Source organism: Saccoglossus kowalevskii, chromosome 22, assembly GCF_978046115.1.
Source record: "Saccoglossus kowalevskii chromosome 22, keSacKowa6.1, whole genome shotgun sequence".
Taxonomy (NCBI): Eukaryota; Metazoa; Hemichordata; class Enteropneusta; family Harrimaniidae; genus Saccoglossus; species Saccoglossus kowalevskii.
In genome coordinates, this window is record NC_140662.1 from 17,261,897 (window position 1) to 17,287,915 (window position 26,019).

At 36.6% G+C, this 26,019-nt stretch overlaps 2 protein-coding genes and 3 long non-coding RNA genes across 6 annotated transcripts; 2 read left to right on the forward strand and 3 right to left on the reverse strand.

Annotated features, from left to right (window-relative positions):
• Positions 1-471: 471 nt before the first annotated feature.
• LOC102806753 (uncharacterized) lies at positions 472-3,811 on the reverse strand. The gene is made up of 3 exons (XR_438387.3): positions 3,721-3,811; positions 1,475-1,650; positions 472-681 (listed from the first exon to the last, which is right to left on the reverse strand). It is a non-coding gene; the product is annotated as an uncharacterized LOC102806753 (long non-coding RNA).
• Positions 3,812-5,085: 1,274 nt separating this feature from the next.
• LOC146729067 (uncharacterized) lies at positions 5,086-5,768 on the forward strand. Its single transcript, XR_014928267.1, has 3 exons — positions 5,086-5,195; positions 5,300-5,461; positions 5,579-5,768. It is a non-coding gene; the product is annotated as an uncharacterized LOC146729067 (long non-coding RNA).
• LOC146729068 (uncharacterized) lies at positions 5,408-7,300 on the forward strand. The gene is made up of 5 exons (XM_085495794.1): positions 5,408-5,461; positions 5,979-6,113; positions 6,221-6,396; positions 6,716-6,923; positions 7,041-7,300. The coding sequence occupies exons 1-4, from the start codon at positions 5,408-5,410 to the stop codon at positions 6,762-6,764; spliced, it is 414 nt and encodes a 137-aa protein (XP_085351920.1). The 3' UTR covers positions 6,765-6,923; positions 7,041-7,300.
• Positions 7,301-7,718: 418 nt separating this feature from the next.
• On the reverse strand, positions 7,719-12,322 carry LOC144355613 (uncharacterized). 2 transcript variants are annotated; one of them, XR_013421232.2, is made up of 3 exons: positions 12,296-12,322; positions 8,662-8,831; positions 7,719-7,909 (listed from the first exon to the last, which is right to left on the reverse strand). It is a non-coding gene; the product is annotated as an uncharacterized LOC144355613 (long non-coding RNA). The 2 variants fall into 2 exon arrangements; XR_013421231.1 differs by lacking the exon at positions 12,296-12,322 and adding an exon at positions 11,035-11,098.
• Positions 12,323-24,587: 12,265 nt separating this feature from the next.
• LOC146729069 (uncharacterized) lies at positions 24,588-25,747 on the reverse strand. The gene is made up of 2 exons (XM_085495695.1): positions 25,312-25,747; positions 24,588-25,204 (listed from the first exon to the last, which is right to left on the reverse strand). Exons 1-2 carry the CDS (start codon positions 25,610-25,612, stop codon positions 24,939-24,941), a joined length of 567 nt encoding a protein of 188 aa, XP_085351821.1. The 5' UTR covers positions 25,613-25,747; the 3' UTR covers positions 24,588-24,938.
• Positions 25,748-26,019: the final 272 nt, after the last annotated feature.

The following is a 26,019-nucleotide window of genomic DNA, read 5'->3' on the forward strand; positions in this document are numbered from 1 at the left end:
ACAGTCTAATGTTTTCGACAATTACAGGGTAGTTGGTATTGACCTTTTCGTTGAACAGCAAATTACATTCGATCATTACTTATAATTTTTGTATATGAAGTTTTCAAGTGCAATCCATTCTTCTAATTAATTACATGTATATGTATGTGTAATTTGTAATTATGCATTGAGCAACAGTGAGAGTGTATTAGTGTGTAATTACCGAATATCAACACACAACTTTTTAATGGGAATTGAGAATATGAACAAAAAACAAATCATCCGATGAACATAGAGCATTGCGAAGAAAGTTTTGAAAAGTAAATGCTTCGCGGTTTGTGTTTGCATCTTTTCTCTCACATGGGCTGTTTACATGCGTTATATCGGTAATATAAGCTGCCTAGCATAGTTATATTTTATATTTTATTTTATATTATTGTATGTGATATTGTTCGCTTGTGTGTCTGATGAACTGAAACGAAACTTAATAGATTCGTCTGAATTATGTAGATTATTTATTAACACATGTTTCTCTAATAGGATTCCAATAACATACACTGCTATGTGGTAAAGTAGACATCATTGGCTATTTTCATTTCTTTTATGTTCAGTCATTCGTCATATTTTGTCTCCCTCTCTTCCATATCTCCAAATAATTCTTCTACTTCTCGTTTAATCTCTTTTTCTCTCAAATCATCCTCACTGTAAATATACAAAATCAAAATAGTAGGTGGATAATGTAGGTGAATATTCAAATGTGAATCTTTTCAAATATAGCGTTGAAATGCCCTTACTTCATCAAAATGTATCATCATGTTATAGCACACTTAATACGCGTTAAAATATCTTGAAACAACATTCGCGTTTGTCGACATCTATGTGATGTTTCGACATCAAAAAAAACGGCATGGCCTTTGTTTGTTGTGTGTTATGTTCAATTTCACGCGTAACGCGAGATTTCACAGTAAACGGAAAATGGGTCATTAATAAATATTTGTCCGCAGTGTTTGTGAATGATATCAAATCAAGCACTAACCATTTAGATCCCCCCCCAACCTTGTTTTGAACAACATAACCATAAACGCTATTTAACGAACAGTGGCGCTCTTTTACTAGAAGGCGCGTTGAATGATTTATTGAACTAAACAAATCTAGTTTGACGTCTGGGTTCGTTTTGAAGCCAAAATATCATACATTCTTGCGTCATCAATAATTTGGACTTGTATCAAAGACGTTATTGGTTAAACAAAATTGATCTTTTTCTCGGAAATTTTCTGCTGGAAATTTAAATTTTACAAATCGATGTGTTTCTTTCTCACGACACAGTGCATTTAACTTTACACTGTGTATCGCCCTTTCCCGCCCTTTTTGTTAAAAATAGGCAACCACTTCATGCGATATAAAAAAAAATATTCTAATAATTGCAACAACAATTGCAAATTGCACTGTGATTGTCAACTAAATTTACATAAAGAATGGCGGATACTTTACTTACAAGCAATCTAAGTCACGATCACACGGTATTTTGTCACGCTTGCTTAATTGTAGTCGTCGTCGGCGGCGTCGACGCCAAATACTTTCACTATCATCAATGAACATAGCAACAAGAATCATGAAACATAGCAGCAACCACAGTTTCTTCATTATTCCACTAGATAAGAACTCACAAATCTACAAAGAAATAAGTAATTCGGCCCGAGTGAGTGAATGAATATTCATATATGACACATTATATTATATATAATACCAGTATATTGATGGTGTTAATCCATTGATTTGATTGGTCCAAACACAAAATTTGCATATGCAATTAATGGTATATTGGTTGATAATACACAGCTTAACAAAGTGGAATATAAAATACATAAGATTGGTAGTATTTGAACTTTAGGGAAATATAGTGGTTGAATTTTGGAAAAATATTGGAAAAAATACCGAATTAAAATCATCTGAAAAATTATATAACCATAATATTGCTTTTTGTTAATGACGGGATCTAAGTTGTGAGCATCGGTCGTTGGGTGATCTTCGTTCGCCACACAAACCTAAACCACCGTCCTTGACCGTGAGGGACGGTACCTAAACGGACGTCATAACGCTGTGTTCTCCGTGTTGTGACTTTTAAATGGATTGCGAACCTCCAACAAAAAAACACAATCTTTAAGTTTAACTGCTGACCAACTAGATGAGATTGACGGATTGAAGAACAAAAAAAAAATACGAAAACTACGAGTCACAGGCGGGGTTCGAATTGTAGCTGACATAATTGCCGTGCCAATTACCGTGTCGGTCACCGTACGATACACCACAGCGCCCTGCCTTGTCTCAAACGTCAAATATCCACAGTTACAAGTCACAAACCCGGTTTATTTCACAACTGTACTTTCAATGGGCAAATTACAGTCCAAATTGTACAAAAACGGAATGAAAACATGTTGCTATAATGATCCAAACTATACAGGACCCTGTATTTCAAATAGCGTTGACGTAGTCAGTAAAAGGTCAGAAAGGTCATCCGTTGTTATGCTGTTGTTTTTTTGTGTTTACGCTGCTCTATTCACCGTGGATACGTATCGTTTTCACGCGGAATAAAAATTAGTTTGTATTCAATTTGAACTTATAAATATTCATGTTCAAGGGCCATAACCAAGATCTTATAGTAGATGCAAGTAAACTTTGTTTATAATAGTTTTATCGAATTTTCAATATACCGGTATAATATAATAGCAATAACTCCCGCTGAAGTTGGGTATACCACTTGATGTTGCACAGTTCACTCCATGTATGCACTCGCCTGCAGCTCGTGCATATATGTCGTGAAGTGTGCAATATTTCGTGAAATAACCGCCTTCGGCGGGGGGTTATTGCTTTAACATGCTGCATTTAAAAATGTATATTTCAACTTTAAAATTTTATTTTGCACCACACCGAACAAATTCATGGTCATGAATTGAACCATTTGATAGTTCAATAGTGTGTAGTTGTGATAGTTCACAAGTGTATAGACGGACTGCATTCAACCATACTAAACACCCTAAGGCGTTTAAACTTTTTGACAAACTTGTTGTTTTTGTTTGTGTGACTTGTATTGTCATATATGTATTATGTCAAAGCCTGTGCTTGCACTGCGACGATATTAAGTGTATGTCGATGTGTAGTTGACTCGCGTCCAACCATTAATTGTTCTTTTATTCATTTTAACGTGATCCCGAAAACTAACCTGACTGCTAAAGAAATCCCGACTGTTTTTGCAAGTCCCGACTTTGTCAGTCTAACCTGAAGTGAACGCTTGAATATTTACAAACAGATCAGTATGACTTCACTCAAAAAGAAAATGTTTATTCTGCTTTGCTATGTGCTTTATTAATTTTATTTATTGCCCAGATCAGATCTATGATACGTGTAAGTTCCAGTCATCCCACGGTAATATAGCCCGTTTTGACACGTATGATGGCGAATGAGCAAAATGTACTTCCTTTGTACACCTGAGTAGGCAGCCGGCCGTGGGTAGAGAACCCGCACAGTCTTATTACACTAACCATTAGGTCACACATAAGGTCTAATTTGTTTTCGGATTGTGTCAACAGCATTACAATGGTAATCGCATTGACCATTTCTCACGCTATACGTTCCACTTGAAAAACGAATTTTTACTTCAGATGTAAACTTAACATAACACCCATCATGATATCGGAATGCAGAGGTAGATACAGACAGAATATACGACATTAAGTCACTTACCAGTCAATGTAGTTTATACAGCCAGTTGAGCCGTGGTAGATCACGTAATATATGGAGTATATATAACATACGTTACTATGGGTTACAATTGTATGAACACGGGGGTGTCAGAACTAATAAAACACAGACAGCCACAATGCTTTATTGTTAGATAATACAATTCAATGTCGACTCAAGAAAAGGAAAATATAGGCTGTTTTTTTGTTTCCGTTGCTCTTGAAAACCACGTAGCCTTTTGATCTAGTGTTTTTTTTATCAGTATTATTATTCTGTTGCCGTTGAATCAACAATCCCAAAAGTTCGCAGTTAGTTAGGACTATATAGACATAGCTGTATTCTCACTGTGGTGTATTGCTGTGATCTGTTGATAAAAACCGCAATGAACGAATGCAACAAAACGAGTTTGTGCGTCGGCCCATTCGCAATTCGTGAAACAATTGATAGAGGCTCAGTTAATCCAAGATTGTTGGACATTGTCCAGAAGTTGTTGCAGGGACATATTATATACACATATTATACTTTCTACTGATTGTATTTACGTTATGTGATTTAACTGTGTGGTGTTCAAAAATAAAAGAACAGCATATTGTATTAAACTATATCAGTGATTGTTTTCCTCAGGTCAAACAGCATCGCGGCCCGCGACGCGGTCATTCAATCCCCCATTAAAAAATAGCATTAATTGTCTGCAATTTCTAGACTACTTAGTGGCAAGAAAAATTTTCTTTGTTACGACTACTTGTCTGGTTTTAACTAGCGTCATGTCTTTGCCGTATCCTGTCCCTTGCGTCTAAAACAATACGCGTGAATTAGCTGTAAAATGACGACTGACAACAATTATTGTAAGGGTCAGACGAGTATTTTTTACCGGATACGCGACACAAATAAACAAGCCCAGCCCACAATCGCGTGTGATGCGTTGAGTTACGAGTGTAAGTGAGAAGTTTTGACCACTAAAAATACACCAGTCAACAACATGAATAATATAAATTTCACAGTCTCGTCGACTATGGTATAATATCGCAAGATATCGTCTCCAGAAAAAATCATGAAGCGACAAGTCAACTTAGAAAGATTGGCATTCATTGGATCTTTGGCATGTATGTATTGGATCTGTCAAAACAAAATCGCACATAACACATGAACTAGTTCAATCACTTGGATGCACATACTTCGAGCATCTGAACAAGGTACATACAAATATTTTTGTTATTCTTTATTGCATGTCCGTCATTCAGTAGACCATTACTAGTATTTTGAATGAAAATATTTTTTTCCAGGGAGCAAATGCATGTTATACCTATGAACGTACTATACAGAAGATGGTTCAAATGCTTGGTACTGTGATGAAACATGATATCATGGAGCAACTCAAAATGGATCCTTTCTATGCTGTTATGATGGATGAAACGATTGACATATCCATTCTGAAACAACTTATTATGTATGCAAAGTTCATTGATAAGAATGATGAGGTGGGTACAGTGCTCCTATTGTTTTTATAAACATTATCAATGTTCTTAAATTTATCTGAAATTTCATATAAATTGATAATAAATGTATTTGATATCACTTCAAGGTGAGGACATCATTTATAAACTTTCAAGATATAAATGATGGGAGAGCAAAAATTATAGAACAAGCTACTGTTTTTGTGACTTTGTGAAGAAGAATCCCTTGAAATACAATGGCTGCCCTTGGATCAGACGGAGCTGCAGTTATGGTGGGACGACGAACTGGAGTAAGAATAATTTTCTTGTAATCTTTAGGGAACTCCCTTCTTGATTATGGAGTTGGCTTTGAGTATAATTCTTGTTGTAAATATATATATATGGAAAAAAAATGTTATTATTTTTAGGTTGCTACCCGATTGTAAGAAAGAAATCCATTTCTGCTGAGTATCCACTGTGTTGCACACAGACTGGCTTTGACTGCATCCCAAGGAATGGAAGGAATAAAGTATCTGAAGCGGCTATCAAATATTCTACAGCAGTTATACTGCTTTTACCAAAATTCAGCAGTGCGAATGTCTGGATTGAAAGAAATGAAAGTGAATCCTTACATCAAGTGGCGTTGAATTATTAAGTTGGCAATATCTTAGATTTATAGTGTACATCTGTATAAAGTGACATCTGTTGTACTTGCATGGGAATTAATATACTTTTATTATTTAGGCTATATTGTTTGAACCACAGAGAAAGTTAAACCAAGCTAAAAATTTCATAAGAGGGCAGTTGATGATATTCAAAAAAGTCTAGAGAGAGAGTGATGAAAAAGGTGATGCAACTGCTTATGGGTTAGCTAGATTTGTCAAAGAATATAACTTCATTGCATCCATCCAAATGCTGAGTGATATTCTGCCTCACCTTACAAGATTATCTTTGGTATTCCAGGTATGTTTATAAATTAATAATAACTTAATATTAATACTAATACACTTTTACATTCAAGTATGGTATTGCACCAACCTTATTTTTCTGACAACTATTTTTATTTGCAGAAGAAAGATATGAACTTCTCTCTTATTGAACCGGTGTTACACAGTACTATAATGCCTATCAATCACCTGAAAGATGTCCCTGGTATTCACATGCAACAACTTGAAGCAAGGTTTACTAATGATTTATCGTACACAGTATCAATGTTACACAACACTTTTAATCATTTAAGAACCAGGTATGCCACTTATATTTTATTAATATTATGTAATTATTAAACTAAATGCTTTATATGTCTAGTGCAATAATAAATACATTACATGATGTTTTTATAGATTTATGACAAGTACATTGTTAACATCACCATCAATTTGAAAGAGAGGTTTCATGAGGTGGAGCTGCTTCAAGCATTCACTGTATTTTACCCCAGCACTGTGGATGACACAGTGCAGCAACAGCAACTTCATGTATGTAATGCGATATATCCCGACTTTATGTGCATGTATAAGCTTCCCCAAAACATCTTCACTGACAAAAATATTTACTATTTTTTCTAGACACTGTGAACACACTATAAAGGGATTATATGAAATACAGATGATGTAATGAGTGAGTAGGATGTTTTGAAACAACAGATGCTTGGCATAAAAGATGATGAGAAACATATTGATGTAGTAAAGAAGATAGTGAGATTATATCAGTCTGTATATCCAAACCTATATAAGCTGGCATGTATTGCCTTTATCTTGCCAATGAGCACTGCAAGTGAGTTTTACATTTTGTCATCACTAAATATTATTAATCATCTCACAACTATTCCCCATTTTTTATTCTAACAAAATTAATATTTCACTTAGTATTACCCTTTATCCTTTCCTTCAGATTGTAAGAGAGGCTTCTCTGCATTGAATAGAATCAAGACTACACTTAGAAACAGGCTGAATGAAACTACATTGAAGCACTTTTTCTTTATAGCGCTAGAGGGACCACCAGCTACTATGTTTGATTTCGACATGGCAGCAGATTTGTGGGCAAGGAAACAGAACAGAAGACTGAGCATCATTCAAATTAATGAAGAATAACTTGTATATAATGTATAATATAAATTAAATGTATTTAAAATAAAAAAAACAAGAATCATATGTCTTGCATTGTGTTAACATTTTATAGTGTGAGCAATTTATGTAAATCGGTATGCTAATTAATCCGCAACTCTGCCACAAAATCCTGAGAACACTTTTCACCTTGTGTTTGTGTAATACCAATCAAATGTCAAGTCAAATGCCGAAGAACCTTCTGAAAATCGGAGAATTAGTGTAATTTGCAGTCACTTGAGTGACCAGCGTGCCCGTTTCTTTCTTAAGTGATTTTAACAAATTCTTTGTTTCTGATTTGAAAAAAGAATACCTCGAGCACTGTGTTTGCATCTCTACTGTCGCATGGGTTGTTTATATGCGTTATATCGATAGAATAAGCTGCCTCGCATGGTTATATTTTATTTTATATTATTGTATGTGATATTGTTTGCCGGTATGAACAGAAAAAAAACGTAGATTCGTGTGAATTGTATAGATTATTTATTAACACTAGTTCCTCTAATAGGATTGAAATAACATACACTGCTATGTGGTAAAGTAGACATCATTGGCTTTATGTTCAGTCATTCACCATATTTTGTCTCCCTCTCTTCTATATCTTCAAATAATTCTTCCACTTCTCGTTCTATCTCTTTTTCTCTCATGTCATCCTCACTTTAAATATAAACAATCAAAATAGTAAGTGGATAATGTAGATGAATATTTAAATGTGAATCTTTCAAATATGGCGTTGAAATGCCCTTACCTATCATCAATCGCGTTTGTCGACATGCATGCGTTGTTTCGACATCAAAACAACGCCATGGCCATTGTTTGCCATGTGTTTACGTTCAATTTCGCGCGTAACGCGAGATGTCGTGAAAAGGAAATGGGTCATTAATAAATATGTGTCCGCAGTGTTTGTGAATTATATCAAAACAAGCACTAACCATTTAGCTCTCCAACCTTGTTTTTAACAACATAACCTACAGCCCATAGACACTATTTAACGAACAGTGGCACTCTTTTTACTAGAAGGCGCGTTGAATGATTTATTGAACAACATAAGTTTGACGTTTGGGTATGTTTTGAAGCCAAACTATCATACATTCTAGCGTCATCGATAATTTAGACTTGTATCAAAGACTCAGAGGTTATTGGTTAAATGAAATTGATATTTTTCTCGGACATTTGCTGCTGGGAATTTAAAATTTACAAATCGACATGTTTCTTTCTCACGACAGTGTTTTAAACTTTACACTGTGTATTGCCCTTTCCCGCCTTTTGTTTTTTGTTAAAAACAGGTAATCACTTCATGCATCTGTTTTTACCTCCATGCTTCATGCGACATGAAGTTTTGATTTTAATAATTGCAACTTGCAACTTGCACCGTGATTGCAAGGATGGTGTAATACTTTATTACTTACAAGCAATCCATATCACGATTACTCGGTATTGTGTCACGCTTGCTGAATTCTCATCGTCGTCGCCGTCGTCGCCACATTCTTCCGCCATCAATGAACATAGCAACAAGAATCATGATACATATCAGCAACCACAGTTTCTTCATTATTCCACTAGACAAGAGCTCAAAGATCTACAAAGAAATAAGTAATTCGGCCCGAGTGAGTGAATGAATATTCATATATGACACATTGTATATTATAAAACATGCTCTATTTTAAAATGCGTATTCCAACTTTAAAATTTTATATTGTACCACACGAGAAGATTCATGGTCATGGAATCGAGCTATAGTTTCCTTGTCAACACAATAGTGTTAGAAAACGACATACTGGCGTACTGCATTCAAACTGCATGCTAAACATCATAAGGCATTTAAACATTTTGACACTCATTTGTTTCTGTGACATGTATTGTCATATTATGGTAAATTCCCATGCTATAAATACATATGTACTGGTATGCCATGATACATGAACGTAGTGTGTAAACAGAGATACAGCATCACAACTATCTATTATCACACCACGCTTCTTTGTCCCCAGTCAAAAAAGCAAAACAGTTGTGGCTCTTATCTTTAGATGTAAAATAATTCATACTAAAAACCTTGTTTTTTCTTTATATTATTAAATATCGTGATTGTTATTGTATTTACCGATCCATGACCAGTGGCGGATCCAGAACGCATGACAAAAAAAAATGATAAATTATTATCAGTATAAGCATGCTAAAATAGATTTTCAAGAGACATGTAAAACATTAAAGGTCTATTATTAAGCATATGACTGCTTAAGGCATAATTAGGGACCTATTAAATGTAGACCATTAAGTTTTTGGGACAGTGTGTGCCAGCGTTCCAGAAATATGCAGCATTTCTTGACAATAAAAGTGTTGTGGAAGGACAGTTTGTTCTATGGAAACAAAAGTTTGTACAATCTGAGGATCCGGGAAGTTCACAAACAAAATGTTCTGCTATCAGTGCTTTGAATATGTGTGATAGCGTCACCTTCTCAAACATACACACTATTGAGGCTATTGTGCTCAACAGCTGAGCCTGGAAGATTCTTCTCCAAACTGGAAAAAACTACTGTAGATGAAGTGATTGACTCATTTGCTACTTCTAGTGCATGAAGACTGGATTTTATTATGTAGGCCTAATGTGGCTTGAAGTTCTTAAGACTTCATGTGATAGCATCACACATATTTTATTTTTGTTGCAAATACTTTCATGTTAAAGTAAAAGGCGTGTATGACTATATGAGTGCATTTTTGTTTTATTTTGAAAGTGTATTTATTGACTTTATTTGTATTTATTTTTTATTTATATATTTACTAGTACAATTATTATTTTAAAAACCTGTTCAAAACAGTTTATATCTGTGGTCATGTTAAAATAGCTGTGACATAATGTTTGTGATCATGTTAAAATTATTATGTTATTAATTATTACTAGTATGTTGGCATTGCAGCGGCATTTTTATTTAAGGCAGTGATAATTGTGATAATTATTTATTAATCTGTTTATTAACATTCTGAGGAAGAATGTGTCAGTTTTGTGATAATTCTTAATTATGCTGTTGAAGTAATATTTAATTTTGTTTTATAATTATTTTTCTATACCCTGGTTTTTATAATCTGCTGCCTGTAGTTACCCTGCTATTTAGTCCTGGCAATCATTCATATTACCTGGATTACGCATAGCTTTCTTCGATTTGCGCTCCGTAAATTTTAAGCAAAGCATGGACCTTCCTCCCCAATACATTTTGCTGGATCCGCCAGTGTCCATAATAACTTGTTTCCTTTATTAGTGTTTGTTTTTATCTATATTTGTATTATGTGGAACCCTGTGCTTGCACTGGGACGATATTAGTTGTGTGTAGATGTGTAGTTGGCTCGCGTCCAACCTTCTGATGTGTATTGCAGTCCACTTTATTGGCCCATAACGGCATGGTTAATAAGACACTATATTAAAGCGCGGTGGTCGTTGCGCGATGTATTTTTACACGTCGCTGTGAGTCCCATATCGAACAGGACGCGGCGCGACTTATACCGCCCTTTAAAGCGTTAATGCAATTGCAAACTGTGAACTAGAAGGCACGTATTCACTCCTGGTCATAATCAAAATAATACATATGCAGACTTCTAATCAAGAACGCCATACTGGAAAGCATCGACTTGTATATTCCGGTATTCATCACGCACACCAAACGTGAACGCTTGAACATCTACAAACAGATCAGTGTGATTGAGTAGGCTATGAACTTAACAAAACACTGATCACGATATCGGTATACAGACGTTGATGAAGACAGACTATACGAAATTTTAACGCTTACTAGTCAATGTAGTTAATCCAACCAGTTGGGCCGGGGTAGATCACGTTAAATATGGCGTACATATAACATTCATCACTATAGGTTACAATTGTATAAACACGGGGGTGTCTGACACAGACAATCACAATACACTTGTTATATAATACAACGCAATGTCGACTTAAGACATTCGTCACTATAGGTTACAATTGTATAAACATGGGGGTGTCTGACACAGAATATAATACAACGCAATGTAGACTCAAGAAAAAGAAAATGTTGGCTGTTCATTTGTTTCTATTGCCCCTGAATTAAGGAAAGCCTTTCATCCCTTTGAACTGTTACGTTCTTTTACTTGACCTGTGAATCAACAATCCCAAGAGTTTACAGTTAGTTGGGACTATATATACACAGCTGTATTCTCACTTTGGCGTGTTGTTGTGATCTGTTGATAAAGTCCTCAATGAACAAATGCAACAAAACGAGTTTGTGTTTCAGCCCATTCGCAATTCCTGAAACAATTGATGGAGACTCATTTTTAAGCAAGATTGTTGGACATTATCCAGATTTTGTTGCCAAGTTTGCAGGGACAGCAATAGCATGTTTGGTTGACAATGCTCCTGAGGTGTCTACAATGACTAAACAATTCTTCAGTGAGCACCTCGCTCATAGGGCAAACTACAGGATGTCACTGAATATATCAAGATTACAGGTTCCCAAGGCCTGGAAATCCCCTTCTCCGGCTACGTAGAACTGCCTGTGAAAATTGTTTAACCACACTTTCCAAGAATTAGAAAATTAGGTTTTTTAGTTGTACATGATCCTGTGAACACTCCTATTGAGTCACTCAACGTAGTATACCAGGTATTTTAGGTTCTACTGTTTTCAGAGATTTTAGAATGATTGTATATAAGCATGGCGAGCAGTTCGTTGAGCAATTAAACAAGAAGCTAAGACATGATCAATTTAGACATTTTCATATATTGGAGGCTTAAACAAGTACAGTCGCGAATCAGTAAACTCATAATGGGGAGCCTGAAGTTAGTCAGGTCGGAATGCTGGAAAGAAGTCATGTTACTGTCTGTCAGATCAGTAAACGTCATTGAGCAGTCCGCTCAATCCAACCCAAACAGTCATATACATCATGCAATGTTTGAGAGACATACAGCCCGGGCTACAGAACTACAAAATGGAGTGACTGTTGCTACAGCTTATGTCAAGATTTATATTGGTAGAATTTCCATGCAGGTAGCAAATTTTAGTGATAATGATGTTTACTTACTACGCCAAACTCCGGTTTGTGTGAATGGAACTGCTTCTCTAGAACCAACCATACAATTTTATAGTGATTGAACTTGTTTCCAGAATGGTGGACAAGATTGGTGATGCGGAACAGATCAGACTGAACAGTCTAATTGTCAAACACTATGACAAATTTTGTAAGGATAAAGATTATATGGATTATTGTGAAACACAATAGTGAGACACAGAATAATAACCACTGACAACATACCAGTAAATGAAGTGCAATACTGAGTATCTCTATATCACTAGGAAGAAGTTTTGACAATGCATATGCAAGTCATTGGACAGAGCCATCATACATGAATCTTACAGTCCCTATGCTTCACCAATAGTTTTTGTGAGTGAAAAAATAGTTTAAATATGAAGACACGCTAGGATGCATATCCACTCCCCAGAATAGAACAGTCATGAAGGCTCTACGTGGTGCGAAGTATTTCTGCAGTTTGGAACTAGCCCATGGATTCAATCAACTTCCTGTCGCAGATGATTATATTGAAAAAAAAACTGCTTTTCGTACTGGTACAGGTGGTTTTTACGAGTATACTAGAATGCTCTTTCACTTGTACAATGTTCTTGCCACCTTCATGAGACTAATGGACAAGGCTTTTGGTGTCCTAACCTTTCACACTTTCTGGTGTTCTGAGACAAAATTCTTGTATGTGGGTTAACATTCGATGAAACTCTTACCGGAATAGATACTGTGCTCGCTCATTAAGGGGAACTGAATCTTAAGGTTAAACCGGAGAAATGCCATCTTTTTGGTACTACACTTCATTAATTGGGCCACATGGTTTCTTGTGAAGGTGTAGCCCCAAATCCTGAGAAGGTCATTGCTGTACAAGAGTTATCTAGACCTGAAACGGAACAAGAACTGAGAGGATTCTTTGGACTGAGTGGTTACTCCTTGTCGCATACGACTTATTTACCACTTCCGTGTCACTGAGAATGTTCTAGAACCGTACTGTATCTGGGTGGAATATTCTAGATTTTTTTTAGAAACTGGTTGAATAGGTAATAGAATACTGTAGGAGACAATAGAATGTAATGGAACATTCTAGAAATGTGTAGTAAATTCCAGACTCATTATGTATGTTGATGTAATGGACTATTTATAGACAGTGGGGGTATATATAGGGGAGTTGTTCAGCACTGAGTTCAGATCGGAGATCTCGTTGAATTGTATTTAAGTATCTAGTTATTGGAGTAGTGGAGTTTTACCGCGTTATTGTACTTGATGTTTGCAGAGTATAATAATACCAGTACCAGTTGAAACCTCATCTGTTGGCTCCGTGATTGTATCTTATCATCGCCGCCAGGGAACTCTTTCTGTTACTGTTGCCATTTTGAGATTTGAACCATCACACCTGTACTTTACCAATTACGGTAATACTACGTTGCGTGTGACACTCTAAAAGGCTTGTTTCAGGGTATGCCAAAATAGCTGCAACGCTTCATAACTTGTTGAAGAAGCTTGCTTAATCTCAGTAAGTCTCTAAAACAAAGGTGGGAAACAGAAGTGCCAAGAATAATTTTATGTCAAACAACATTGCGGTGAGTCCTGTGATGCGGCTTTCAATAATTTAAAAAAAAGCACTAATCTCCCCTCCTATCCAGATACTTGAGACTGTGCTTTCACAAAAATAAGGCGACCAGATAGTTGTACAGGCATATGCTAGTAGATGCCTAGAGACAAGTGGGAGAAATATGCAGAATTATTCTAGCATGAAACTTGAATTGTTAGCACTTAAATGGGCAATGATTGAAAAGGTTAAGGATCTGTTGATTGGTGCAGAATTCGAAGTTGATTGGTGCGAAGTTTGCCAGAGACTCTCCAGGACAAAGTGTCAAGTGCAGTTCATGATGAGGCTGGACATCAGGCAGCTGAGAAAACAACAACTAGATGTTATTGGGCAGAGATGGTTGCAGAGTATTGTCATAGATGCTCACAATGTACCTTCGCCAAGCAGGCAAGAGCCTTCACCCCACCATGGGATTCTTGACTGCCACTAAACTGATTGAAGTACTTGCTATGAACTATACTATTTTGGAGCCAAGTTACATGGGTATTGAGAATGTGCTTGTACTCACAGATGTATTCACTAAATTTACACAAGCTATACCAACGCGAACCCAGAAAGCTGCAATCATGGAAGGAGTGTTAGTCTGTGATTGGTTTGTCAAATTTGGAGTCCCACATAGACTACACAGTGGCCAAGGACGTAATTTTGAAAGTCAAATAGTGAGAGAGCTATGGTATTTCTTAAAGTGCCTGTGAAATGGCTGCTATTTTCACGCCTAAAATTATCAATTGATACATACATATTATTAATTTTTATGTTTCTAAGCATGAATTATTTATTTTAAACTCAGTCTACAGCAACTTTGTGTTTGTATATTTTAAAACGAGGCTCCTCATTAGCTTCTCATTTGCATACAGAAATTCCCCTTGTGACGTCAGAAGGGGAAGTCGCATGGCAGCTTGCATTGCCGATAAGTGTAAATAAGGCAAATTTCTTGTGCAGTTTTCTCGTCTTTGACTATATTGTCACTTATGTACTTGTTCGTTAAGGAAGAATGGACCATAATGAACACATAGTATCAATTTTGTTGCATGGGGTTGTGTTAGATGCGAAATATGTCCGTTCTGGTGTAGCTGGTCACCGTGATCGTCATCGACACCGGCGCACGTTTGTACACGGTTGCTGGACAAAATATAATTTGACGTCGGAATTATCTCGTTATTTAGCAGGTTACTGGGCACGTCACTACACTGTTTTAGTTCATCGATCGTCTGAGTAAAACTTTCAAAATTAAAATATAAGAGAACATATTTTAAAATTCTAAACATTAGACTATAGTGATCACTATAAAATAATTAAAAAAACGACAAGTCACAGTTACTAAATAAATGACAGCCGCGTGGAAATAAATTGACATTTTGTTGAAATAGGTGAACGCGTCGGGTCACGACGAGGGCAAGTGCGTTAAAAGCGGCGTTTAATTGGATAACAAAAATAATCGAGATAGACACACATACAGATAAATTCAGAGTGGATTCGAGTTAGCGTGATCCATGGCGTGATTGTCATAATTATAACATCTTATTAAAACTTTATTTGGTGGAAACACATTGACCAAGCCCGGATTCTTATTTCATAAATTATTACGCAGATCAAGCTGCAAGCATGGAGGTAAAAAAAGAACAGAGGTGTGAATTCGTCATTCAACACCAATCACCAAACAATTCAGAAACTTTTAGCCTTCGAAAATGAAAACAGTTAGCAGTGTGTAAGGGCTGTGTAATTTCCTGTTTGTCCGACGCCTTGTTTTCGTGTCACTGTCAAAATTATTGCTACCTTTTACTTAACAGAAACTAAATGGTCTCTATAAAACGATAATTAGGATCGCAAAAAAGTCAACTGATTTGAAACACTTGCCGGACGTCTCTCTCTCTTCTGAAATCCGCCTCGGTGATCATGGGCTGGTCTCTGGAATCTATTTCTTTCAAAACTGTTGCGCCAGGTTTACGTTGTCGGCGTTTCTCTTTAAGACTAGTTGTTTTTTTCATGGACGAGGACAGTTTTTCCCCCAAAAAAGAATCTGAGGTTAAGTAATGTCGCACCTTCGGATCGATTAGAAACGTGTGAATACATACACTATGGCTATACGTTTCACTGCAACTGCCCACAACACAACATCTAAAAACTCTCTCAAAAAAAAAATAGAAAAAAAAAGAAAAAAACGCCGACCGAAAAATGTATATCGTTTAAAAGTATACTGAATGACCAGTGTTATTAAGGCTCAGGGGTATGACTTCCTCTCACATTTTGTCATTTGGTGGCGCACTTTCGGCGAGAGTCGGAAATCCGGAAACAGTCGACCGTTTCACGATAGGTGGGCGTGGCTACAACACGAGAAATATCCCAAATTTACTTGGATACGAGTAATCATTTTCAGCAAAAAAATCAATAACTACCCTTTTCAGTGGGACACAGATCTAAAATGGGAAACGTGAGGGTGGGCATTGCACAGGCACTTTAAAGTCGAACCATTGCATTCCACCCAGGATGAAATGGTCAACGTGAGCGCATTAACTACACAATCGTTTATAGACCCTCTCTCTGAAGTGCAGATGGCCAGATCATTCACCTGAATTACTAGTAGTTTATACATATAATAGCATTCCCCATTCATCTACTGGTTATACACCTATTAGTAACTACTTATTTTTGGTAGAGAACTAGTACTGCCCATAGAGCACCTGCTTGGTACTGATGCTATAACTGAAGATGGTGCACAGATGAATAAATGAGTTTCTGGTCATCATAAGAATCTGGCTGATGCGATATGGCCTCACTGATGACGGAGAAGGATGCTCTCATAAGAAGAGTAGCAAACAACCGTAAAGCTGATAAAGTTGTACTGGTGTTCAAACATACTAAACATCATAAGGCATTTAAACTTGTTGACACTCTGTCGTTTGTGCTATAAATACATATCTACTGGTATGCTATGAAGCATGAACGTAGTGTGTAAACAGCGATACAGCATTACAACTATCTATTATCACACCACGCTTTTTTGTGCCAGTCAAAAAAGCAAAAAAGTTGTGGCTTTCATCTTTAGATGTAAAATAATTCATACTGAAAACCTTGATTTGTCTCTAAATTAATAATTATCGTGAGTGTTATTGTATTTACAGATCCATTATAACGTTTTTATTCTTTATTGGCGTTTGTCTTTTGTCTGTAATTATTGAACCCTGTGCTTGCACTGGGACGATATTTAAGTGTTTGTAGATGTGTAGTTGACCCGCATCCATCCTTCTGCTATGTATTGCAGTCTACTTGATTGACCCATAACTGTATGATTTTTAAGCCTATATATTGAAGCGTTAATGCAATTGATAACTGTGAACTAGAAGGCACGTATTCAGTGCTGGCCAAAATCATTATACATTCAATTTGCTAAATATTTGGCCGACTTCTAATCAAGAATTTCATACTGAAAGACGTGGTTAATTGAACATGCAATCTCAAAGCATCGGCTTCCAGTGTGAACTGGGATATCCTATCACACTCACCTAAAGTGAAGGCTTGAACATCTACAAACAGATCAGTATGACTTCACTAAAAAAAGAAAATGTTTATAGTGCTTTCAATGTGCTGTAACAATTGTATTTATTGCCTAGATCAGATCTGTAATAATTGTAAGCCTCAGACACCTTTTTCGGAGTTGTGCTGGCTAGTGAACAATTGCTACGTTTACATGACAGCATTTTATCGGAGCCCTGCAGCTCGAACCAGCATAAATGGTCGTGTATACCAATAAACCCTTTGGGTTGAACTCCGATATGCTCCCACCCTTCATACGCATCGGGCGCAACTATCGGGTCGAAATCAAGCCCTCAATCGTCTCCCTCAAGTAACCTCTCATTTCAATTATGACGTAGACAACATCGCTTGCAATTTTACGTAATAAGAAATACTGCGATAGATTGATAGCTCAACGGAAAACGGCGTACGAAATTATGCGACAGAAACTTGACAGGACGACTGAACAGATCCAATGGGAATTGAAGAATCATTTTAAAGACACCGAAGATAAAAATCGTAAAAGCGATTATGCATGGCACGGCGACGTGTTTCTACTAGGTTTAGGTTGACAATTGTTACACATATCACAACAGTCAAACAATTACAAAACGGTAAATTTGCACGACAATAATTTAAAGCGGGGGAGTCGTTCCGCATATGTCAGGTGGCCATAGCGTCTACCCAAGCGTTCTTAACGTGTGTTGTTATCATCGCTTAGGACTCAATTTCCGCGCGTGCGCAGGTGACGAGCCTCCCGGTTTAAGCAATTAGGTTTTAACATATTTAGCTGCCGTGTACCCTGTTTATTTGAGATACCTAAATAATAACACCATTGCATTGTCTCAGACTCATGACTGTTTCTTTTTTCTCTCACCTCAACAGGATAATACTCTAATATGCATCGTGTTATGTAAAAAACAACAAGCACGACACCAAAATCGTTTTTAGCCATGTTGTTTTTATAAGTAATTGAGGACGCTGTTATGTTCGGCTCTGGACGAACTCCATTGAACTCAGACTTGAACGCGGATCTCGGCTCTCCTCCGGCCCGATCGTGTTAAAACATTGGAGATAAACGGTGGGAGGAGCAGTAGTTAGGCTTTGGTAGAATGCTGTCGAGTAAACCATGAAAGGTACTAACGTTAGTACTTCCATGTGTAAACGTAGCAAATATGTTCTCGTACTTCATTTGTACTGTTGAGTAGGCAGCCGACCGAGGGTAACGAACCCACACATACATGGTAATGGATGTACACGCCAACCATAGGTCGCACATAAGGTCATATTTGTTCAGTCCAATCGTGCCGACAGCATTTGATTACATTAATAATCGTATTTAGCATTTCCCACGCTAAACGCTCCACGGAAGTTATTAAAATTAAGAAGCAATGTAATTTGAAAAATATATTCATATCATACTCATATTATATGTACTACGTTTGGTTAGCGATTAATAGACAGTTTGTGTGATATATGATTGATTGTTTGATGGTCGACTGCTCAGCATAGAACTACTTTTAAAAATAGTGAAAAGCTTGATGTGAGAGTGTTGAACCGTAGATCACGTCGTATATGGCGTGATTGTTACACGAGTCATTGAGGGTTACAATTGTATAAGTTATATAATGTATTGACAATGTAGGACAATGACCTATGAATATCAAGTTCAAGTCGTATCTGACCAGTAACCAATCGGAACTCAGAATGTTACATACTGCTCCCGAATATACCGCGGTAATTGGCTGATTGACATTGTTGTCTGCTCACTTTGGTGTATTGCGCCCGTGGAACTGAATTCAGTAAGATCGAAAAATCTAGTTGCATTGTATGTTTTCGGGTGTTCTCACGCTAATTCTTATTTGCCGTGAATCAACTTGGCATTTTGAAATCTGTTGATAAAGTCCGCAATGAAGTAATACATCAAACGACTGTCCGTTGCAGCCCATTCGCAATGAACCATTTTACCAGAAAAAAGAAATCTACTATCTTACTGTATTCATTGGAATTATACCATTTTTAACAGCCTAGCATTTGCCAATTGAATAATTAATGTGTTTCCAGTCTACACACCGGTAATATGGAACAATGCCATTATTGTCCGGTAATTAAGTATGGCAAGTTGCATAACAAATAGTCACCAAGCAACGTCGTTGTAAACATATCACACGTAGCACGGTTTGGACTACAGAGCTGGGATAATAACAGGTATGTTTTTACTAGACCGTGAAAGACTGCACTCAAATTGCTGGATACAAAGCCCTATTTTAGTGCCTTTTATAAACAGGTCACAGGGGAAACACAATGCAGTATTTGAAGTCCGGGTATAGAAACTGCATTTATGCAGACTTGGCACAATGAACAAATAGAACATCAGCTCAACAGCGTACGAGGTTAGACATCGTTCGTGTTCGCATTATACACGTGTATGATTCTACACTTTCAACGATCATTCCGTTTGATATTTTGAACATAATGCTGCACACATACACACCATTACAGTGGCCCTGGTTCTATCGAATTACCTCTGCCCGTGCCTGTTGTTTGCGAATCCTTTGTCCTTTCTATGAGCGCACAAACATACGTCCACGTTGATTAGATACTATATTCGGCTAATGTAATACGACATTATACGACATTAATTGTATTATCATATTATTATGTTATTCATCAAACGCAGCGGTGTACTTGTTTGTGTACTGCGGGTTCATACAATTCGCTGTTCCCGGCGTCCTTTGCGAATGGCAAGTAGGACACAGGTAACTAGTAAGCGCCATTAGGTTCCACTGGGCCGGGTATAACGTGATACTGTGCTCGTGGATAATGTATCAGCTAGAGTTTCATCGTCATCGAAAGTCGGTATACTGATTTTAAGGCGTATTTCGAACTGTAATGAAAAGGACGAATCAGCGCGTCCGTTACAAACAATGCTAGCACAATCGTATATCGTGGGTAATTTCAGCGCCACTCGGCATCACAATACATATGAGAGCATTGTGTACGCACATCATGCCGGAAAAGCGAAAACGAGAATGGATATCATTTTGATCGTACACAGAAATGGCGGAAATTAGCCGTCACTAGAGCAATAATTATGAACCCAACACGAGGGTTAAATAATGCAGCGGGAATGTTACGATTCGGTCTGATAATACGAAGTGAAAACGATAGATATAAAAATGCATAGTTACTACGCTGGAATCATTAAAACTCTATGATAGTGTGTATCACAACAGGGGACTGGTACTAACAAATCGAATCGTACAGTTCATATACTGTTAACTAGGGGGCCTCTGGAACGCAGCACTTATAGATAAATTACGAACTCCAATTATTGTTAGAGAACTATAGGAAACTATTGATGTTGGGGCAACTAAGCAACGATACTAATGCGTCATAATACACGCATGCGAAAGGTCAATGCGACAGTCTTTAATGAAAATACAAAAACAAAGAGTTCATGCATGTTTCAACACAGAGGGAGGACTTACATACCTCTCAATATTCTACATATTTCCCGTCTATATACATGTACCATGACAGCTACAGATGTACCAATCGACGTGTCAAAATAATAACCCCTTTTTACTAAATACCAGCAGGCTGACATGTTTGTATTTGAAGCCATAACTAAAGCAGGCGTCTTGTTTTGATCCCATTTCTGGCAAGTCTTGCTTTGGGATGTACATGTTGAAAGTGGTCTATGTAACCTTATCTAGAAAATTGTTCATAATCACGTTCGTGTTTACTACTAGCGAGATCACTCTCTATGCTCTGTTTTAAATAGTTTGACCCACTCAACCATTTCATCAATTGGGCAATATTAGTGATAATCTCAAACTTGAATATGAACATTTAACAATAACAACATGTCACATACATTTGATACTGCGCCTTATTGAAATGAACATCGGTTTAAGCGAGCCTACATGATACGAACCACGTGCTTATAATAGGGTAAAACGATTTATAATTCTATAACTACAACAACCCAGAAGCTGATAACTCATGTTACCGATTCTCGACGGAGATTATCACTCCGTCCTTAAGACACGATTATAGTTTTGAAAGATAATCGTTACTCATGTACATTATAGTCTAAAAAACACGATTTACTATTTTAACATTGTTGTGAATAGATGAAATTTATTTCACCAAAAAAAGAAATTGTACTAGTAATAAAAAAAATATGAATATACAGATCACTAGTAGGGTCAAATAAATCTTTAAATAAAGAAAAAAATATTACAATTAAAGCGGGATAGTCGTCACCTACGCATGCGTCAGATGGCCGTAGCGTGTCATTGTTTACAAACAAGCGTCTACCCATGAGCCTTTGCGTGTTTAGCGTGTGATGTTATCATCGCCTGGGACTCAATTCCCGCGCGTGCGCAGGTGACGACCCTCCCGCTTTAAAATATTGAAGAGATAGTGTTTTAATTTTGTTTAAATGTTTGTATGTTAGTGATGGTTTTATAAATTCAATGAGTTCCAATGTTTTGTTGTATTTTAGACTGTGTTAAGTGTGAGATTCAGTTTTGAAGTATAATAATTCAAGCTACAGACTGAATGGGTTTGGTAAATATGTGACACTGGGTCTAAATAATTGTTACTATCATGTTAAAATAGTTATTACTGAGATCAAAGACAAATATACAGGTTTGTAATTTGCAGAGTTACAAAATTGTCGAGTATTCTTCGTGTTTTGAACAGAGGAACGACATGGGAACACAAGTCAGAAAAAGTAATGAGGCGTACTATTTCTTTCTGTAAGTGATAAATTGGATGAAGTAGAGTTGCATATGTATTACCTTAGATTTCTAATGTAATCTAGAATTTTTATCGCTGTGGCTTTCAAGACATATTCTGTTCAATTGAGACGCCGAGACGCTGTAATTGACGGCGCATACGCCCTCTATTGGTGACCCGTTAATAGCTAGGCTGCCCTCAATAGTGACCGATCGTAGCGGCATTTTAATTATCATGTAATTTGTTTTGTCAGGATTAATAGTAAGTTCGTTTGCACTGCACCTTTTGAAAGTCATTATCAATTTCTGAAAGACTGATTTTATTTTTTGAATGAATTTAAATATGCAAGAATTATCTGCAAAGAGTCGAAAATGAAAGGAATTCGTAGAATTGGTTATATCATTAATATAATTTAAAATTTTTTTGAGTTTGATAAAAATATCAAAGGTGATATCACCGAGGTCCAGTCTGTCAGCTATGTATGACGCCAGGTCAGCCAAGAGGTGTTTTGTACTGTATTGTTTTCGGAAGCTAAATTAAGTATCAATGAGTATGGATTTTTTTTTCTCAAGAAATGTAATTAATTGCTGATTGATGATTGATTCACATACTTGATGACATCATTAGCGAAACCTTTTTTGTTATGGAAATGACCTTCGCTATTTTAAGAGCTTTAGGAAATATACCTTGACGAAGTAAACAATTGATAACGTGGGCAAGGAAGTGAAAGACGATATGGAATGCATGCTTGACTGTTTTAGGGGACACCTTCGTGTCAATTGATTTTCCAGTCAATTGATTTTATCGCCCTCATTCACAGTATATTATATATCGTTAATATAAATAGTATTCGTTGTATTGTGATCTATATTCACAAGACCGTATAACGTCCGTGATAATTGTAAAGTCAAAACAACTGGATGAACGATCCATATATTCCATATAACAATATACTATATGGAAGCTATGCCGGTATACACTGGGTGTAGGAGCCATATACTCAATCGGGTAGACAAAACGAGTATTCACTGTATGATTGAGGTGTATACTCAATGCAGTTTTCATGGCAACCGGATTGATTAATCCATATCTTGAACCCCCCCCCCCATAGTAATTTGGAAATGAGAGTTATCTGGTAGTGGTGAAACAAATTTAAAAATACCATGTCAACCAGATCACATCATGTAATCGATTGGTTCTTGTGGTAATGGTATTCCTTCCTATAAAACTGCATGACAATTCGCTCTTTACCTTTTGAGTTATGGTGAAGAATTCTTACACAAAGACGTGGATCTCTCTCGACAACGTAATATTGCATTGAACGTATATATAATAATTATAGTAGTACCAATAAGCCATTCTCCAAATATCAGTAAATATACTGACAAAATCAATGAAAGCGGAGCATTACAAACCCGCACAAGGGAGTCAGATCAGGTGTACGTGAAGGGTAAGCATCTGCTGCTGGCATGCCACACTCGCCGTGATGTTCCAAAGTCATGTCAGGGAAAAATTTCAAATCAAGTTTACTGAACAAACAACCACGCCAAGTCACAAGGACAAACACGACCACATACATCAATCAACAAACAAATCTGCAATCGTGTTACAGACAGGAATCCCATAGGAAGCCACCAACTCATGATGGTGACCAAAAAACTTCTTAAATGCACGTTTAAGTTGAGGAATCAGAAACCCTTGGCTTATCGACTTGGCAGTCAATAGTTGAGATCTGGTCAGGAAAGCCTAGAACACGCTCCCGAGTAACACACAAGCTGTGAAATATAAACTCCATAAGCTGGTGATGTAGGAATGTTGCTATCAATATATGGAATGTTCACAATAGCAAAATTAAAATCGTCACGCTTGTCATACAGTTTTCCACTTTACAGTTTTCAAATTCGAGTAGTAGTTCAAGATATGAAGCAGAATTCAGTGTGTCAGTAGTATCCTTAATTTGAAGTTCATTAGAATACATAGCATGTAAATAACTACTAAACTGGGTATTGTTCTGTGACAGAACATCATCAATATAACGAAATGTGAAATTGAAGGAACGAGCCATTTTCTTGGCTCTATTTTTCATTAAACCTTCACTGAATTCCGCTACATAAGAATACAAAAACAATTCAGCAAGCAAAGGGGCGCGATTAGAGTCCATATGAATAACAACAGTTTGCTGAAAGACTTGCCCACCACAATGAACAAATATGTTATCATTTTCACTAAATCGTCTTCAGTATACTTCTGTCTTGAATCTGAATCATTCTTTGTATCAATACCAAAAGACAAGAGAACTGACCTATGATTTAGTAATATATCCTCTTTGAACAGTGCCGTAATTGTATATGTAGGGTCTCCGTATATATCTTTACCTAAGCTGCCACCCTCCAGGTCGCTTTTGGAATGAAAGAGACAGAACCAACGAATGGTAATTGTCCTTTATTGAATTGAACAACTCATATATGTTACGTTTGAATGAATTGAGATGAATTGATTGTTTTCTATCAACGTGCTTTCTTGTTAGATAGTGTTATTCGATTGTGCATCTTCAAGAACAGGGATATATATATATATGCAAAGTGGAAATACTATCACTACAAATCAGAATGTGAATAACAATTGAAATAAACACATGATAAGGGAAACAATGTTCATGACTCGTGTAAAAGTTAAAACAGTATTTATGTTTTTAAGATATCATTGGGGTTTATTTGAATAGCGCGAGGTTTATTTGATACCACAAGGTTTATTTGGATACCGCGGGGTTTATTTGAATTACATAACGATGGCGCGCAAATAGTCGGCCAAATCCTGCAATTGCTGCTGCTCCAGCTTATCAACTAAAACATCAATTGAAGCACACGAGCCGTTTTGCATTTTCCACTCCCTCAGCATCTGGTAGATCTGCTCCTTTTCGTCACGTTGGTTATCTGCGACCAAGTGGCTTATACAGGCGTCTGATAGGCCAAGTGTACGTGCAAAGGATTTCCACTGATTACTGGACAATTCTTCTGACAAGTAGCGTATGGCTTTTTCGAAGTCTGTGAATATAATTTCATAATATTTTTAGACAAACCAATTAATATACTCAACAGCGATTTAGAGATACACATAATTGCATACATATTAATTGAAAATAACATATTACCTCTTTTTATGACTGCTGCAGGCAAACTTGCTCTAATGATATTGACATATCTATCCATATGCGCATTTTCTAAAGCGGTGAATAATGTATTGATTGATTTGCATTGAGAACTTTTCTTGCACCACAGATCAAGCATAGCATGTGCCTTTCCAAGATTGTCTGACTTTTGGCTGCATTTATAAATTTCCCCGGGCGTTAGACCAAGTTGTCGCCCAAGCTTTTTCCATCGATTCTCTAGCTGGATATATGTGGCCAAAATGTCGATGGTTACATCCAGTTCTGCAATATGTAGGAGGAACATGAACAATAATAATAATAATAAGGTGTAATAAGACTTGCACTTGTGTCGATGTTTATGCTATTTGATGTTATACGTAATTTACACCATCCAAGTATATGACACATTTTCACGTGTGTAATACAAAAAAACAAAATATGGTACTTACCTGTATCGGATAACTGTATGTTGCATAAAAGAAAAAAAAATATGTTAGGGTTACTACACTTATTCAAAGTTATTTAAGCTTTGCGAAATATTGCATTTTTAATTTGAGTAAACTAATGACAATATTCTAATAATTCTTGATATAAACACTTTAAATGCGATGGTAACAGTAAGGAACTCTAGTTGCTTGTATGTTTACTTTGGTGTGTTCTATGTCTAATCAAATGTTAAATATTGAACTGCTAACGTTCATTTCTATGCTG